Here is a 16820-nt window from a genome sequence, read left to right on the forward strand (position 1 = left end):
TGTAGGCCCTGATCCTGACAATACTTACTTGTATGCTTAATTGTTTGCAGGAGTCCGGGCCTTAAATTGCACAGTACGTACATGTGTTTCTAGAATGTTAAAGACCATGTAAGTGCGCTGCATTATTTAATACCACTGAACACCCTTTCTAATTTTCTTAATACTGTGAGTCATTCAGCTTCTGGGCATTAGTCAGCTTGTTACATAGATGATTTCCTTCATAATTATGGACAATTTTGTTGCCTTGCTTTTCTCTTTTCCTTGGCAAACACTAGTACTTCACCAGTACTAATGAAGTTGCCTGTTGCTATTACAAGTTTAGCAAGCTTAGGCTGCAGTTTCATTTCTTACTGCCATGCATTCAGTTATGATATGCAGTCCATTAATTAGTTCACTAAAATAAGCTACTTATCCATGTAGTTACTGGGCCGGATCCATAGCAGTGCTGCACTCTTGCTGTTTGAAGTTGCATTGACTTTACTGTGAGTGGAGGGGATGTGTGTGCATATGTAGATAATTTTTCCCCTTTCTATTACAGCAGGAGGAGGCATATTCTTTCTAGATATTTCACTCCATATTTCTGAAAATGTTTGCTGAATTTGAGACTAAATTTAGGAATTGTCGTGACTTTTGGTCTCATTTATTTCTCATTTGAAGTTGTAGATAAGCATTCTGTGGGTCTTCTGGCTGGCATGTAAGGGATGGAAGTTATATATACAATTCTTCTGAATCATCAAGCAGCCATACACAATAATAGTTCATTTGTAAGTAGAAAAATATAAAGCTAATGTTTTTTGGGTATTTGAGCTTTAACCTCTCTAGATGAACAGGCCAATGTATTTCACATAATAGTTCCATCTTGACTTTTCCTTCAGATCTAATTTGTATTGCATCGGGATCATAGTGATGTTATGTATATTGTGGCAATTTTTATTTTCAAAATGAAACTGCTCCCAGATTCAAGAGGTCTGGTTTTACAATTTAAAAACAAAATAAAATCATTACAGACATACACTTCTTGTTTCCAAATCCGCTAGCTACCCCTGAAAGCTGTCACTGTCGCTCAGAGGGGTAGGAGGAAGAGCACTGTCAGCACTGAGTAACAGAGATAGTAAAAAGGAAATGGAAATAAAATACTCTTGAAAAGAGATACGTTGGTTAAGCTGAACAAAAACAAATTGCAAAAGGGAAAATAAAATGAAAGGTTAAGGCAAGAAACGATCTAATCAAACAGCAGTCAGAGAAGGTGGCATGTGAGCTACCGACAAGACAAATAATGTGAGGCCAGAAGAAAGATAGGGGAAACTTCTTCATTACAGTAGTCAGGAGACTGAATTATGTAGTTGGTGACCGACCCACAATCTCAGTTTCTCAACTACGGTGAGGAAAAAAAACAGCACACCTACATAGAGAGACGTGAAAAGATGGCTTTAAGCCAACTTTATGTTCCCCCCAGTCCTGGATCAGCTGTGTGCCAGCCCAGACCCTCAGTATAACTTAGAACAGCCTGAAGGTTGCTCTAAGTCCTGCTGGCTGTCTATGTCCCTAAGTGCCTGTTACAGCAGCCAGGACTTGCTGGGGCATATCGAAGGGTTGGCCATACCTCTTTTCCCTTGGCCATGTCCTTTAAACCAGCCAGAGGAAATGGGAGGTTGGGAATGGCATAGGAGTTACTATGGTGACTGTGTCACTGCGGGAGGCCCCGATCTTTTAAGTAAAATCCCCATAGTTGGCTTGCCAGCTTTTGGTGCTAGACAATCTAGCCCCAAATTCAGAGACAATATTTTACAAAGGTCAAAGATTCTGTGACTATGCAATGGCTGCCATTTTGGCCCACGATTTTGCTATGATTTTGAAGGTTTCATTCACAGTTCAGCTTCTCTAAGGCTTCCTTGAGAGTTCTTAGGCTTATATATGTAATTAGCATTTCTCTGATAATCTGAGTGCTGTAATGATAAGAGTGAAACCATCCCATCTAGTCTTATATCCCTTGAAGCTCTGTGAACGCTTGTACCTTGTGGTCCATTTAGTCTATCCTGTTAGTATAACAATTTGAGGTTGATGTTATAACTGGCCCAGATCCTCAGCTAGTGTAAATTGTCTTGGCTCCATTTACATTAATGCAGTAATAGTGATTAATACCAGTTGAGGATATGTTGTTGTAGTAGTAGTACATTCTAGAACTGGTTAAAATAGGAATTTCCATCCTGAAACAAATTCTGATACCTTGAAATTTTGTTTTTGTCCCAAATGGGAACCAAAAGTTGAAAAGTTGTTTGTTTTTGCAGGACAGAAAGTTCTTCAAGGAGCGTCCCTGTGGGTGCTCCACTTTAGGTGTCTTGGCACCCTGCGCCTGTAATCGGAGGTTTGTAATAGCAGTGCCCTGGTTGGCTGCGCATGTCTGGCAACCATCTCGCGCCACTCCAAATGGCTACCTAGCATGCGCAGCCAACTGCCTCCGGTTCCTTCTCTACCGCCCTCGGCTTAAGTCGGAGAATTAGCAGCGTCCCTTGAAATCCATAGATAGTTCGTATTCCTTCTTTTTTCCTTTATCCTCTCAATCTTAGTTAACTTCAGTTAACAGTCTTAATTTCTTCCATGTTTTTAAAAAAGATTGTGTACATTTCCCCCACCCTTTGCCACAACCCTGCGGGCCTCTGTCAATGACAACTGATTAAAAACGGGCTACCCCGTTTTTCTCCAGAGCTGGCCCTTCCTCAGGCATGCCTGGTTCCCCTGGATTTAGACGCTGCCTGACCTACAGGCTCTCAATACCATTTCAGACGGCCACACTCAATGCGTCCACTATCTGGGAAAGACCCATATTCCCCAAAAGTGTCCTCATAAAAAAACAACTACCAGGACACTGGAGGCCAGGGACCTCCAACTTAAGATACTAATGATGGAGAAATCCCTCAGGCCAGCCTCCGGAACCCAGAGTCCAGGATGCCTCCTAGCCACCGGTCGCCAGCAGCAGTCTCAGACAAGGGCTCCACTACCAAGACCGCTTCTAAGGACCATGTCCCTAAAAAGGTGACCAAACACTGGTCTCAGTCATTGCCACAGCGAGATCCACCTAAAAGAAAGCGAAAAATCTGCCCCAGTACCAACGGCACTGAGAGCCTCGGACTGGCAGGCACCGGGAACGTCCAGTACCGAGACTTCCCGAGGAGCCGAGGACCCGTCACGGGCAGGCTCTCAGTCAGCTGCGCGATCTAAAGCCAAGCTCCCTAACTTTGCACCAACCATGCCGAAAAACGTCCTGGCACTGACTAGTGTAATGGCACCACCTGCTGCACATACACAACTCAGCAAGACCTCGGCACCGACCATTCTGACTCTTTCTTCTCAAACTGTGCTGCCATGCCCAGCACTGAGCTTCCTGGTACAGCAACTTTTCACCAGACAGGCAGACCTAGCAGTCTCTTCTATGCCAGGGACCCCCTTATTCGGTACTGACAGATACCCCAGCGAGGTCCGGACCAAGCCGGATCATCACCCCAGGGGCTTCAGCGCCACCTCTCCGCAGTGATGATGAGGAGGACAACCCAGGACTGTATACCCCTCACCACTTCTCTCCTAAAGCTGGACCCTCATATCACCAGCCACTGGAAGACATGTGAGCCTGGCAGCCACAATCCTGGCTGCCACCTCCTATGGCCCTCCCACCCAACTGGCAATACTGGGACCCGTAGGCCATCTATAGGGCACAGAACATTAGACCACCGAGCCCACCAGTCTCCAGAGCACCCCGCTGTCCCTTGCCAATGAACCCAGCACCTCCAGAGGCCCAGGATGAGGAGATTGAAGAGCAGGAGGAGGCTCCTGAAGGAGACATCTTGCCGCCTACACACATTTCATTTTTGTCTCCAGATGAAACAGTCATGCCACCACCACACACATCGGGGGATGACTTCAAGTCCTGTCAGGACCTTTTAAGAGGGTAGAGGACTCCCTCGACATCTCCTTCTCTGAGCTCCCTGAGACCCAACATAAGCTCACTGACATTCTCCAGGCATCCCCATCAGCAAAAATAGCACTGACTATTAATGCTGCCATAATGGACTCTGCGAAAGCCATCTGGCAGACACCAACCCTTGGCCCCTCCTTCCTGCAAAAGGTTGGACAAAAAATATTATGTGCCAGCAAAAGGGGCTGAATTTCTCTTTACCCACCACACTCCTAGTTCACTGGTCATGGAGGCAGTAAATCAGAGGGGCAAACAGCAACAGTCTAGATCCATCCCTTACAACAAGAACTGGAAGAGGCGAGACCTCTTTGGGTGCAAAGCCTATTCTTTCGCCACCTTGCAATTCCACATCACAAATTACTCTGTACTACTCGCAAAATATACACACAACCTCTTTTCTACAATGTCATCTTTTATTGAACATCTCCCAGAGGACAGGAGAGAAGCATGTAAGTCCAACATTTCCGAAGGCGCTCTCATCACAAGGACATCCCTGCAAGCCTTTCTCGATTCCACGGACACAGCAGCATGCTCCAACATGACCTACGTGGTCATGCATCAGGCATCTTGTTTCCACCTATCGGGATTCCCGAGGTAGGTACAGTCTACAGTTAATGACCTACCCTTTGAGTGTCAGAAACTGTTTGCCGAATCCACCAATGTGTCCTTGCATACTTTAAAGGACTCCCAGGTCACCTTAAAGATTCTCAGTATCTATGTCCCTGGAAACAAAACCTGCCCTGCTTTTTCTTACAACCCAAAATTCCGGGCTGCACCATACTCCCAGCCCCAAAGACATTATACCCAATGCCGCAAAGAGAGGCAGATGGGACGAAGGCAGAATCAAGACCAGCCTTCCACCTCCAGACAATCATTTTGAAGATCTGGTCGAGGGCCCAAGACCTCTACACTCTCTAATTCTGGATCTCTAATAAGAATCACCCTATTACCCAGTCTGGAACAATATCACCGCAGACAGATGGGTCCTGGAAATTATCCAGGAGGGTTACGCCGTCCCATTTATTTCTATCCCAGCTACCCACTGCCCTTCCCCGTCCCTCTTCAGGGACCCCTCTCACGAGCCCCTGTTACAAGAGGAAATATACCACCTCCTGCAATTAGGGGCTGTGGAATCAGTACCAGTTCAACAAAGTGGAAGAGGATTTTATTCCCATTATTTCCTCGCTCAGAAAAAAAACGTTGGATGGAGACCCATCCTGGATTTATACAAACTCAACAAGTTTGTGAGAACTCAGCGATTCAAAATGGTGACCTATTAATGATAATTCCAGCATTAGAGAATGGAGATAGGCCCTTGTTCCTTGACCTATAAGATGATTACTTTCATGTCACCATTCACCTAGCGCTCAGAAGATTCTTGCGCTTCACCCTAAGATATCAACATTACAAATACAAAGTGCTACCCTTTTGCTACCCTTTGGACTGTAAACCCAATGGTCTTTTCCATGGTCTTCACTGTTGCTGCAGCTCAGCTTTGCAGACTATGGGTCATGATTTTTCCATACATGGATGACTGCCTATTTAAGCGCACCGACACAGCAGGCAGCACTAGAAGCCACACCAACCACAATGGCCCTCTTTACAAACCTTGGACTTAAAATAAATCTTCAGAAGTCCACTTTGGTCCCTGTCCAACAGTTGGAATTTATAGGGGCCTATCTTGACTGCCTCAAAGCAACAGCAAGGTTACCCCAACAGCGCTTCCTCAGCTTAACCACTCTGATTACTACAGTCACGGACAGCCCACAAACATCTGCCAGGACGTGCCTATGACTGTTGGGACACATGGCTGCTACAACTTTCATCGTCAAACATTCCAGACTACATATGAGATGCCTACAAGCTTGGCTTCATACCTGCTATATACACACAAGCACTCCTTCACCAGGTGGCTCACCATGTCCCGCAAGGTAAAGGATTCTCTCGAGTGGTGGATGCACCCACAAAACGTCTGCTCAGGTGTCCCTTTCCAACACAAAGCTCCTTCAGTTACAATCACCACAGATGTCTCCCTTGGTGACACCCTCCTCATGAAATGGGAGGCGCCGCTAATATATGCATTCCCTCCAATTCCACTTCTAAGTTGGGTTATACACAGGATCAGGCAAGACAAGACCAGGGTCATTCTCATTGCAGTTACATGGCCCAGATAAACATGGTTCCCATACCTGAGACTGGTGGCAGTGAAACCACCTTGAACCTTCCCTTTGATTCCTGTGTCAGGAGGTGAGGTATTAGTCACACCAATCTAGCCCTTCTCCATCTCAAGGCCTGGTTTCTCCATGGCTAACAGGTATTGACAAAGACTATTCCGATGAAGTTAAAGACATACTCTGGAACAGCCGCAGACTAAGCACATGAAAAACATATACACAGAAGTGGACATGATTTCACACCCGGTGCGAGGCTAACCATATTTCTCCACAATCAGCCCCACTGCCCAGGGTCCTCGAATATATACTGGGTCTTAAAAAATCGGGGCTATCCAACAGGTCCATCAGAGTACACCTTGCTGCAATCACCTGGTTACATGATAATGTGGATGGAGCCACTATCTTCGCTCATCCAATGACTAAGCATTTTCTAAACAGCACGATGAATACCTACCCAACCCTAAAAGAACCTACGCCATGTGGGACCTTAACCTCGTCCTCCGTAGCCTCATGGGGAAACCATTTGAACCCTTAGTGACTTGTTCTTTGCTACATCTATCGATGAAAGTGGCCTTCCTCATCACCATCACATCAGCAAGAAGTGTAGGAGAGCTAGGTGCCTTAATGACACCCCCCCCTTATAACACATTCTATAAAGACAAAGTGATCCTACGGCCACACCCCAAAGTCATACCCACGGTAGCCTCGCCCTTGCATCTAAATCAGCTGATATACTTACCTGTGTTTTTCCTGAAGCCACATGCCAACAACAGGGAGACTTCTCTTCACACACTTGACATCCACAGAGCACTAGCCCTTTACCTAGAAAGAACAAAAACATTTAGAGAATTGTCTAGTGTCTTTCTCCATTAACAGAACAATTGAAGGGTCAGACCATCTCTAAAAAGAGAGTATCTAAATGGATATTGTGCTGTATTCGTTTGTGTTACCAGCAGAACAACCTTCCTGCTCCACCAGGAGTTCGCAGACACTCCATCAGAGCATTATCAACATCAATAGCATTTCTCAATAACATACTGTCATAAATATAAAGGGAAGAGTAACCACCTTTAAATCTCTCCTGGTCAGAGGCAAAACCCTTTCACTTGTAGAGGGCTAAGAAGCTAAAGTAACCTCGCTGGCACCTGACCAAAATGATCAATGAGGAAACAAGATACTTTCAAAGCTGGGGGCGGGGAACAAAGGGTCTGTCTGTCTGTGTGATGCTTTTGCCGGGAACAGATCAGGAATGCAGCTCAGAACTCTTGTAAAAAGTGAGTAAGTAATCTAGCTAGAAATGTGTTAGATTTCCTTTTGTTCAATGGCTGGTAAAATAGGCTGTGCTGAATGGAATGTATATTCCTTGTTTTTGTGTCTTTTTGTAACTTAAGGTTTTGCCTAGAGGGATTCTCTATGTTTTGAATCTGATTACCCTGTAATCAGTAAGGTATGATATTTACCATCCTGATTTTACAGAGGTGATTCTTTTACTTTTTCTTTAATTAAAAGTCTTCTTTTAAGAACCTGATTGCTTTTTCATTGTTCTTAAGATCCAAGGGTTTGGGTCTGTGTTCACCTGTATAAATTGGTGAGGATTTTTATCAAGCCTTCCCCAGGAAAGGAGGTGTAGGGCTTGGGGGGATATTTTGGGGGGAAGACGTCTCCAAGTGGGCTCTTTCCCTGTTCTTTGTTTAACACACTTGGTGGTGGCAGCATAGGGTCCAAGGACAAGGCAAAGTTTGTACCTTGGGGAAGTTTTTAACCTAAGCTGGTAAGAAAAAGCTTAGGGGGTCTTTCATGCAGGTCCCCACATCTGTACCCTAAAGTTCAGAGTGGGGAAGGAACCTTGACACATACCTATCACAGACATTTGCAAAGCAGCTACCTGGGCCTCTGCCCACACTTTTACTAAACACTACACTCTCAAGCAACAATCAGCTACAGACGCACAGTTTGGATTCTCAGTGCTAGCCACTGTCAATAAACCAACTCCGAAGTCCCCCCTTCACTGCGGGGTACTGCTCCATAGTCACCTAAAGTGGAGCATCCACAGGGACGCTCCTTGAAGAAGAAGAGAAGGTTACTCACCCTGTGCAGTAACTGAGGTTCTTCGAGATGGTTGTCCCTGTGGATGCTCCACTACCCCCCCCACCACCCCTTTCCCGTCTACTTCAGAATTTCACGCTATCCTCTGGGGTAGAGAAGGAACTGAGGGTCGGTTGGCTTCGCATGCTAGGTAGCCACTCGGAGCGGTCAACCAGGTCACTGCTACTACAAATCTCTGATTACAGGTCGCAGGGCGCCAAGACACCCAAAGTGGAGCACCCACAGGGACAACCATCTCGAAGAACCTCAGTTATTGCACAGGGTGAGTAACCTTCTCTTCTGAAAAAATCAGATTTGGAATTTTCAAAGGAAAATATTCCAACATACCTGAAAGGAAATGATTAGTTGTGGCTTGTTTTGACATAAATCTTTGTCTCCCGGAGCTGCCCTGGTGCTCCATGGACATTGTCTTTTGGGTGTTTTGTGCCACCAATGTCCTCTGTCAGCCAGGCTCTCCAGCCACACTACTATATTATTTAGGCACAGTGCTGAATTAAAGAATTTTGTGGGCCTGTGCACTATGGCAGTTGGGGTCCCCCCACCTTCATTGCCCCGGGGGGTTCCTGCCCCTGTGGAGGGTGAACCAAACCCACACTCACTCCACAGTGGCTCCTGTCCCACAGGGCTGACCATGATCTCTGCTCTGCCCAGTTGGCTCTCACCACAGCATGCAGGCAGGCCTCCCCCCCGCCCCAACAAGGCCCTGTTTCTCTCCTGACCCTAGATGTGTACGTGTTTCTCCCCGCCAAGTGCACATTGGTTAATCCAGGCTTGCATATGCATAATTTATATGGTTTAGAGTAAGATCTAACACATTCTCCAAAACAAGGAACATGTATTCTGCCACATCATTCCCTTCCTCCCATCCATCACCAAACTAGCTAACCTTAAGAAAAAATGTCATAGAATGCTATAAAGGACTAAATTCCAGGTGATTCTAAAACGTGCAGTTAGAGAAGAGCCTGGACAAAAATTTGCATCTTAAATAGTATCCATAGAATGTCTTGGGTTCAAATGTCTGTCCAGCCAGAGTGAATTCCAGAGGCCCTGCTACTTCCCCTGGCTCTCATGAGCTTCACTTTTGGGGAAGTCAACTAAAGTATTCTATGATGTAGCATAGAAGTAGTGGTGGTGTCTTGGATAACAGGGATATAGACCATTTAGGGGTTTGTATGTAGCAAACAGCGTCTGGAATTCCACCTTGGAAATGAAATGGCACCCAATGCAAAGGATAGAGCACAGGTATAATACACTTTTCCAGACCTACATAAAAGGTGAACAGCTACATTCTCCACCAACTGATTCTTTGTGCAATCCAGGATAGCGTGCAAGTCTAGGTGGCTCTAACAGACCTCCAGGCAATCATAAGAAGGCCCACATCAGAGAGGAAAAGACACAATCTCTTAGTCAAAGATGAAAGAAAATATTTCTTGCCACTGTTGCTATATGGGAATGAGGGGGCATGGATAAATTTTCAGAGAGCCACAATGAAAAACTAAATATTCCCGCAGCTCCCATTGACTGGGAACAGCGAACCGCGGCCACCGGGAGCTGCGGGGGGGCTGTGCCTGTGGATGGTCAACGTCAGCAAAATGTCTCGCGGCCCACAATCAGATTACCCTGATGGGCTGCAGGTTGCCCACCACTGCTTTTAACCATTGAGACTGACACTGTTTTTTGTGGTAGTGAAGTTTAAAGCCTGACGACTGAGTGTCTAAAAATTGGACGTCATCTAATGCTGTTGAAGTTGGCTTGCCACCATCTTGTCCATGACGTTTTTAGTTAGAACAGGGTCTAGAGCATCGATGTGAACAAGTAAGAGTCTCCTAGGATGAACCGTTATTGCAAGTCCTCACTGTTGGGATTGCTGAGGAACCCTTACTTCAGGAGGAGATGGTGATCAGATCACAGGAGAGGCACGTTCATTAAATCCTCCTTAATATCTCAGCCAGTGCTGAAATCATATCCAGGGTGTGTTCATCTGCATACCAGAGTCTATTAAGCGGATATCTTTGATTAAATAGTGTAGAGAGGGACTCATGTCCTTACATGCAAGTATTTTGAGGTATTCAGCAGCTTAGTTTTTTCCCTGAGGATTTATTGTTCAGTGGATGCCATCTACTTGTTTGAGATTGTTTATGATCTGACACTCTCCTCATATATTTCAGTCAGACATATTAGAGATTATTCTTGCATTGTTTGTTTTCGATACTAGGAACTAATATTTCATGTATTATCTTCCTTTAACTCATTATATATGTACATGTGCCTTTTTTTATGAACAGTGTAAGCCTGTTTCAATTTATCCATGATATATTTTATCTTGGGTTTTTCAGTTAAAATTCCCATGTTTTTGTTTTAGCATAACAATAGTGGTGTTTATTGCCTTTTACGTTAGAACAAAAGCACTTGGATGTCAGTTGATAGATTGACATAACTAGCTTTCTCTCTTAATTAGAAGAGAATAAAACTGTGTAGGGATGTCAATAAAATGACAGATGTATCATTAACAGGAGGTTACATTGCATCAGTACTGTGCAAATGCTTGGAATAGAAATGTTAGCAATTGCTACTAATATCTTTACATTCTGATTTCCATTTTGTAGTGTACTTTTTTAAATTAAAAAAATGATAAAACTAAAGGTACACAGTATAACATATGAAAAGAATAGTTGTTAGTACCAGAGAACTCCAACATTATGAAGACAAGCTTATATGTGAAGTATTTTTAATGAGTTGGAAGGTATAAAAACTACGGCTATCAAGCGATTAAAAAGATTAATTGCAATTAATTGGGCTGTTTAAATAAATGGTATTGTATTATTGTTTAATATTTTTGGATGTTTTCTACATTTTCAAATATATTGATTTCAATTACAACACAGAATGCAAGTGTATAGTGCTCACTTTACATTTATTTTTAATACAAATATTTGCACTGTAAAAAACAAAAGAAATACTATTTTTCAGTTTACCTAATACAAATACTGTAGTGCAGTCTCTGTATCATGAAAATTGAACTTATAAATGTAGAATTATATACAAAAAATAACTTCATTGTTTTATTTTTGAATGTAAAACTTTAAGGCCTACAAGTCCACTCAGTCCTACTTCTTGTTCAGCCAATCGCTCAGACAAACAAGTTTTTTTACATTTGCAGGAGATAATGCTGCCTGCTTCTTGTTTACAGTGTCACCTGAAAGTGAGAACAGGCATTTGCATGGAATTGTTGTAGCAAGATATTTACGTGCCAGATGCACTAAAGATTCATATGTCCCTTCATGCTTCAACCATCATTCCAGAGGACATGCGTCCATGCTGATGACGGATTCTGCTCTTCTTAAACCTTGGGTCGAGTGCTGCAGCTATCTTTAGAAATCTGATATAGGAACCTTCTTTGTGTTTTGTCAGATCTGTAGTGAAAGTGTTCTTAAATCAAACAACATATGCTGGGTTGTCATACGAGAATACCATAACACAAAATTTATGGCAGAATGTGGGTAAAACCATGGAGCAGGAGACATACAATTCTCCTCCAAGGAGTTCAGTCACAAATTTAATTAACACATTTTTTTTAACAAGCATCATCAGCATGGAAGCATGTCCTCTGGAATGGTGGTCAAAGCATGAAGAGGCATATGAATGTTTAGCATATCTGGCACATAAATACCTTGCAATGCCGGCTACAAAAGTGCCATGCGAATGCCTGTTCTCCCTTTCAGGTGACACTGTAAACAAGAAGTTGGCAGCATTATCTCCCATAAATGTAAACAAACTTGTTTCTCTTAGCGATTGGCTGAACAAGAAGTAGGACTGAATGGACTTGTAGGCTCTAAAGTTTTACATTGTTTTGTTATGGAGTGCAGTTATGTAACAAAAAAAAAATCTACATTTGTAAGTTGCACTTTCACAATAAAAATATTGCACGACAGTACTTGTATGAGGTGAATTGAAAAATACTATTTCTTTTGTTTGTCATTTTTACAGTGCAAATATTTGTAATAAAAAGTAATATAAAGTGAGCACTGTACACTTTGTATTCTGTGTTGTAATAGAAATCAATATATTTGAAACCATAGAAAAACATCCAAAAATATTTTATAAATTTCAATTGGTATTTCATTGTTTAACAGTGTGATTAAAACTGCGATTAATTGTAATTAATTTTTAATCACGATTAATTTTTTTGAGTTAATCGTGCAAGTTAACTGTGATTAATTGACAGCCCTCGTAAAAGCCCATTATTCAAGATGTTTTTTCTCAATAAATCCTCAACATATAGATTGCACCAGCAAGCTGAGAACTTGGGTGCATCCACACCTTTGTACAAATGCAATATCAGTAATTGTGTAAATATCAAGATTTGTGTGCATAAAAATATGATTTGTAAATTAAGAGCAATGACCACACGGCACCTTTAAGCAGGGGTGAGGGGATTTGGCTGGCTGGTCGAATGAAGGGATCAGTGTTTTATGGCTGGGGAGGGGAAAGAAAGAGGTCAAACTGCTGTAAAAGGGGCAAGGGGTGACACTGCCTCATCCCCTGGATTTAAAAGGGGCAGCCCGTGTGGTGAAGCCCCCTTTCACGTGGAGCAGGCTGAGGCAGCACCTACCCTCCCTCCCCTTTAGGTGGTGAAATACCAGGTTTGGTCAAGACCTGCTGTGGGCCTTGCGCTAGCCACCCCTTTTTAGGGGTTTTGGGAAGGAATTTTTCCTTTACCACCAGATCAACCTAGGTGGATTTGGGATTTTTTTCACTTTCCCCACAGCAGGGTTGGGGAGGGCTTTGTTGATGTGTGGCATGAAGGGTGGTAGGCTGTATATCACAACTCATTATGTAAGTGTGGGGCGGATGTCCAGTGCAGGTACTTCATAGGGAAGGTTTACAGTGACCAGATGGCTTGGTAAAGGACTTTAACAGGAAGTGTTGGTTAAAGGAACAGAACAGGTGGGGGCAGGGGTTGGGGACTCCTATGATTGGTACAGCTGGGAGCCATCCTCCCCTTTCTTATAGCCCACCTTAACCCTCCTACAGGAGGGAAGCATGAATGTTAAGGGCCCAACAATGAGTTGGCTGGGGGGACCTGAATTTAAAAGGGGGGGGGCTAGTGGAAGTCCCCCAGGAAGTTATTGAATGAACATGGGGTTACCTGTACTGTATACTTTTATTTGCCAGGTAGTCCCAGACATCTAATAATAAAGTTGTGGCCTGATTAAAACCATATGAAATGTCTCCTGTCCTTTCAGTATAGCCGAACAATATAACCCACATGTTTATCTTGTCAGTACAACTTGGACACCCTGGGAGAAATCTTGGCCCCATTAAAGTGATTTGTAAACTGCCATTGACTCCAATGGGGCCAGGATTTCATCCTAAATTTTGAAAAATTCTCCATCAATATGTAGTATTGTTGGTATCTATCCTTTTGTCATGAATAAAATAAGTGGCATCTGCAATACATAGCACTTTTCGTCATCAAGGTACTTTCGAACCTGACAAAATTACCATGAGCTAGGTAAATATCGTTATTTGCATTATACAAATGATGAAATGGAGATGAAGAGAATTTAAATGCGCAAGAAGTCAGTGGTAGGACTTGAAAGAGAACCCAGGAGTCCTGGATCCCAGTCTCTTGCTCCTGCTTTATCCACTAGGGAACACTTCCTTTTCATTAAAGCCAATACTACTGTTATCTCAACAGTGGAAATGCTTAGGGGTTAACATTTTTATCATTATTATTATTTGATTTATAATGAAACTTTCACAAACTTAACACTTTTTAGTGGATTTCAAATTCTACATATAGACATCACTTCATCTACCTCTGGCATTCAGCCACTTATCATATGGAACATGGCAGCCACCTTAATGGTGCCCAGAGGAGCTGATTGAAAAATGTTGACTTTTTTCATTAAAATTTCAAATGTTCAGCCATATCAGTGCCCAGCAGCTTTAAACAATATGTTAGGGACAGGAAATAGAGGCTACTTTGCCCACTTAAAATGACGGAGGTAGACAAAATGTAATTACGAGATTTGGATCCGAGACAGAAAGTTTGCATTAGGAAATAGATCTGGTGTTTGAACGTGGTGTTCCATGTGATCCCAATATGGAGAGGCCCAACCTGCCTGCCCCTTTTCACCAGTGTCTAGCACTGTACTGCACTGTAGTCATTTACACTTGTGCAAAGTGAGCATGCAAATGCTACCTGCTCAAAATAGTAACGTTTTACACTCTGCATATGTGTAAACCACCTCACAAAGGAGTGAAGAATTAGGCCCAGGAAACTGACATCTAAATCTGAACTTCCCTAAAGTTTGGGTGGTTTGGATCTGCAGTTCAGTTTTAAACCAACTCTGGGATTTACCCAAGTTGGAATTATCAACTTGTTGAAAAATACCATAAAATATTTTAATTAACCTAAGACAATTATTTGACCATTCAGGAACACATATTTTACTCTAAGTTACTAATTTGTTCATTAAACAGTGTTCAAATTGGTCCTTTAAGGTTTGTGGATTTTTAAAAAGAATTTCTAGTTGTAGTCCCAAAACTAATGCACAATTAAATTTGTAAAATATTTCACCTTTCTATTAATGGAGGGTGAATGTATTTTTTTAACTTGATTAACAGTATCCTTTAGCTCCAGTTTTAGGATACGTTCCAGAGCATAAACATAATTAGCTCAGACAAATCTAAGACATAGAGGAGTTTCATTTGAATTTAACCCGTTTGCCTTTGTTTAGAATAGGGCCTATACTTAAGGACCTGAAAAAGGCAGACATAGACCAGCTAAAGGAATATATTTTCCAATTATCAAACCTATTTTTTTTTGGAAATACATTGAAGTTCTTTTAAATTAATACCTGTTAAGGGCCAAAGCATGACATTTAGGCACTGGCCTGAGTAGAGGACAAAGCATATCACACCACCCCAAGGGGAACAGTGTACTTCACTGCTCAGAGATGTGCCCTTCTGAGACATCATCTTTCCCAAGGTGTCTGCGCAGGCTGTACTGTCCTTTAGGACTGGTGCAGCGTGTTCCACAAATCAACTCAAGGAGAAAGGATGGACAAGTTCTCCTCAGCCAGTTTGGGACTCTATGTGCCTGTGTGGATGAGGGAAGGAAGCAGTGTCTGTGATCACCAAGTGTAAAGATTGCAAATATCACAGGCTGTAGTATTGCATGGGAATTTCCCATTGGAATGACTTTCCTGTGGAAAATTCACTTTCCATGGGAAAATTTCAACTTTGCCAGAAATTTAGATTTTGTGTTAGAAAATCATTCCCAGCTCCATGGTTTCCCCCTCTCCCTGGCAGATTGATGGAGAACCTGCATGTCCTGGCTCCCGGGCACTCTACCAGTTGCCTCCCAGGTTTCTTGAGTTGCCCATCTCCCCAAAATGTTGTTTTGACTTTTTCTAACTGAAATTTCAGAAATCCCATTGTGCAGGAAATTTTGCAATTTCCATTTGTGTTTTGGAATGGCCTTTTTTTAATTTTGGAATTTCATGCAGAAAGGAAATTCCAGTTTCTAGCCAGCGATACTGAGAAGTATTGGTAAGAGACTGGTTTTCAGCCTTGCACACCAGACCAGGGTTAGGGTTTGGGTTACAAAGGTGGTTGTTAAGCACCTCGCTTCCACCTGCCTTTAACATGAGGAAGCCTTGTGCATACCTGAACATAGATCAGCCCTCAACTCCACCAGCCATGGGCAACACATGGGCTCCCTTCTAGGCCTACACAGGACGCTCTCTCTTTCTACAGTCACACTCCAATCCCCGAGCCCTCTGAGCACTTCCCTGGAGTATCCAGCCCATTTCACCCTCAGTATTGACAGACTTGCTGCTCCCAAAGAAGCAATACACCCCAACTCACCAGTTACACCTCAGATCACCGCTCCGCTTAACACACAGCCCTTAAAAATATTTATAGTGAAAACAAATAAGAGTTTATTTAACAGAATACAGTAACTCCTCCCTTCAAGTTGTGCCAGTTAACGTTGTTTCATTGTTACGTTGCTGATCAATTAGGGAGGGGAACTTGCTTGTTTAAAGTTGTGCAGTGCTCCCTGATAATGTTGTTTGGCAACCTCCTGCTTTGTCCACTGCTTGAGGAAGAGCAGCCTGTTGCAGCTAGCTGGTGGGAGCTTGGAACCAGGGTGGACCGGCAGCCCCCCAGCAGCTCCCTGCTCCCCTAAGTTCCCTGTGCAGCAGCCACTCAGCAAGCTACCAGTTGCCGGCAGTTCAGCTGTCCCTCCCCTGCACTGCCATGTGCTGCTCCTGCCCTCTGCCTTGGAGCTGCTCTTGGGAGCCTCCTGCTTGCTGCGAAGGGGAGGGGGGAAGAGAGGGGCTAATGTCAGGGTGTCCCCCTCCCCCCTACTCCTGCCCCCTGTTTACCTCTTCTCCATATAGAGCAGGGTGGGGACAGGACAGAGCTCAGGACAGAGAGAGCTTGCTGGCCACAGCTGCTGTCTCAACTTCCTGATTTTTTTAAAGGCAATGTGCTTAGAATGGGGTCAGCATACTTAAAGGGGCAATGCACATCTCTCTCTCCCACACACAGGGTGT

General features: G+C 43.5%; 1 protein-coding gene across 1 annotated transcript in view; it reads left to right on the forward strand.

The window, feature by feature from the left end:
* The first annotated feature begins 3767 nt into the window (after positions 1-3767).
* CYP7B1 (cytochrome P450 family 7 subfamily B member 1) overlaps positions 3768-16820 on the forward strand; it is a 47207-nt gene continuing 34154 nt past the window's right edge. Inside the window, exon 1 of the mRNA XM_077808683.1 lies at positions 3768-3943. Within this exon, the coding sequence (XP_077664809.1) occupies positions 3768-3943 (176 nt within the window). The remainder of the gene's footprint in view (positions 3944-16820) is intronic.

The sequence above is a fragment of the Eretmochelys imbricata genome, chromosome 2 (genome assembly GCF_965152235.1).
Source record: "Eretmochelys imbricata isolate rEreImb1 chromosome 2, rEreImb1.hap1, whole genome shotgun sequence".
NCBI lineage: Eukaryota > Metazoa > Chordata > Testudines > Cheloniidae > Eretmochelys > Eretmochelys imbricata.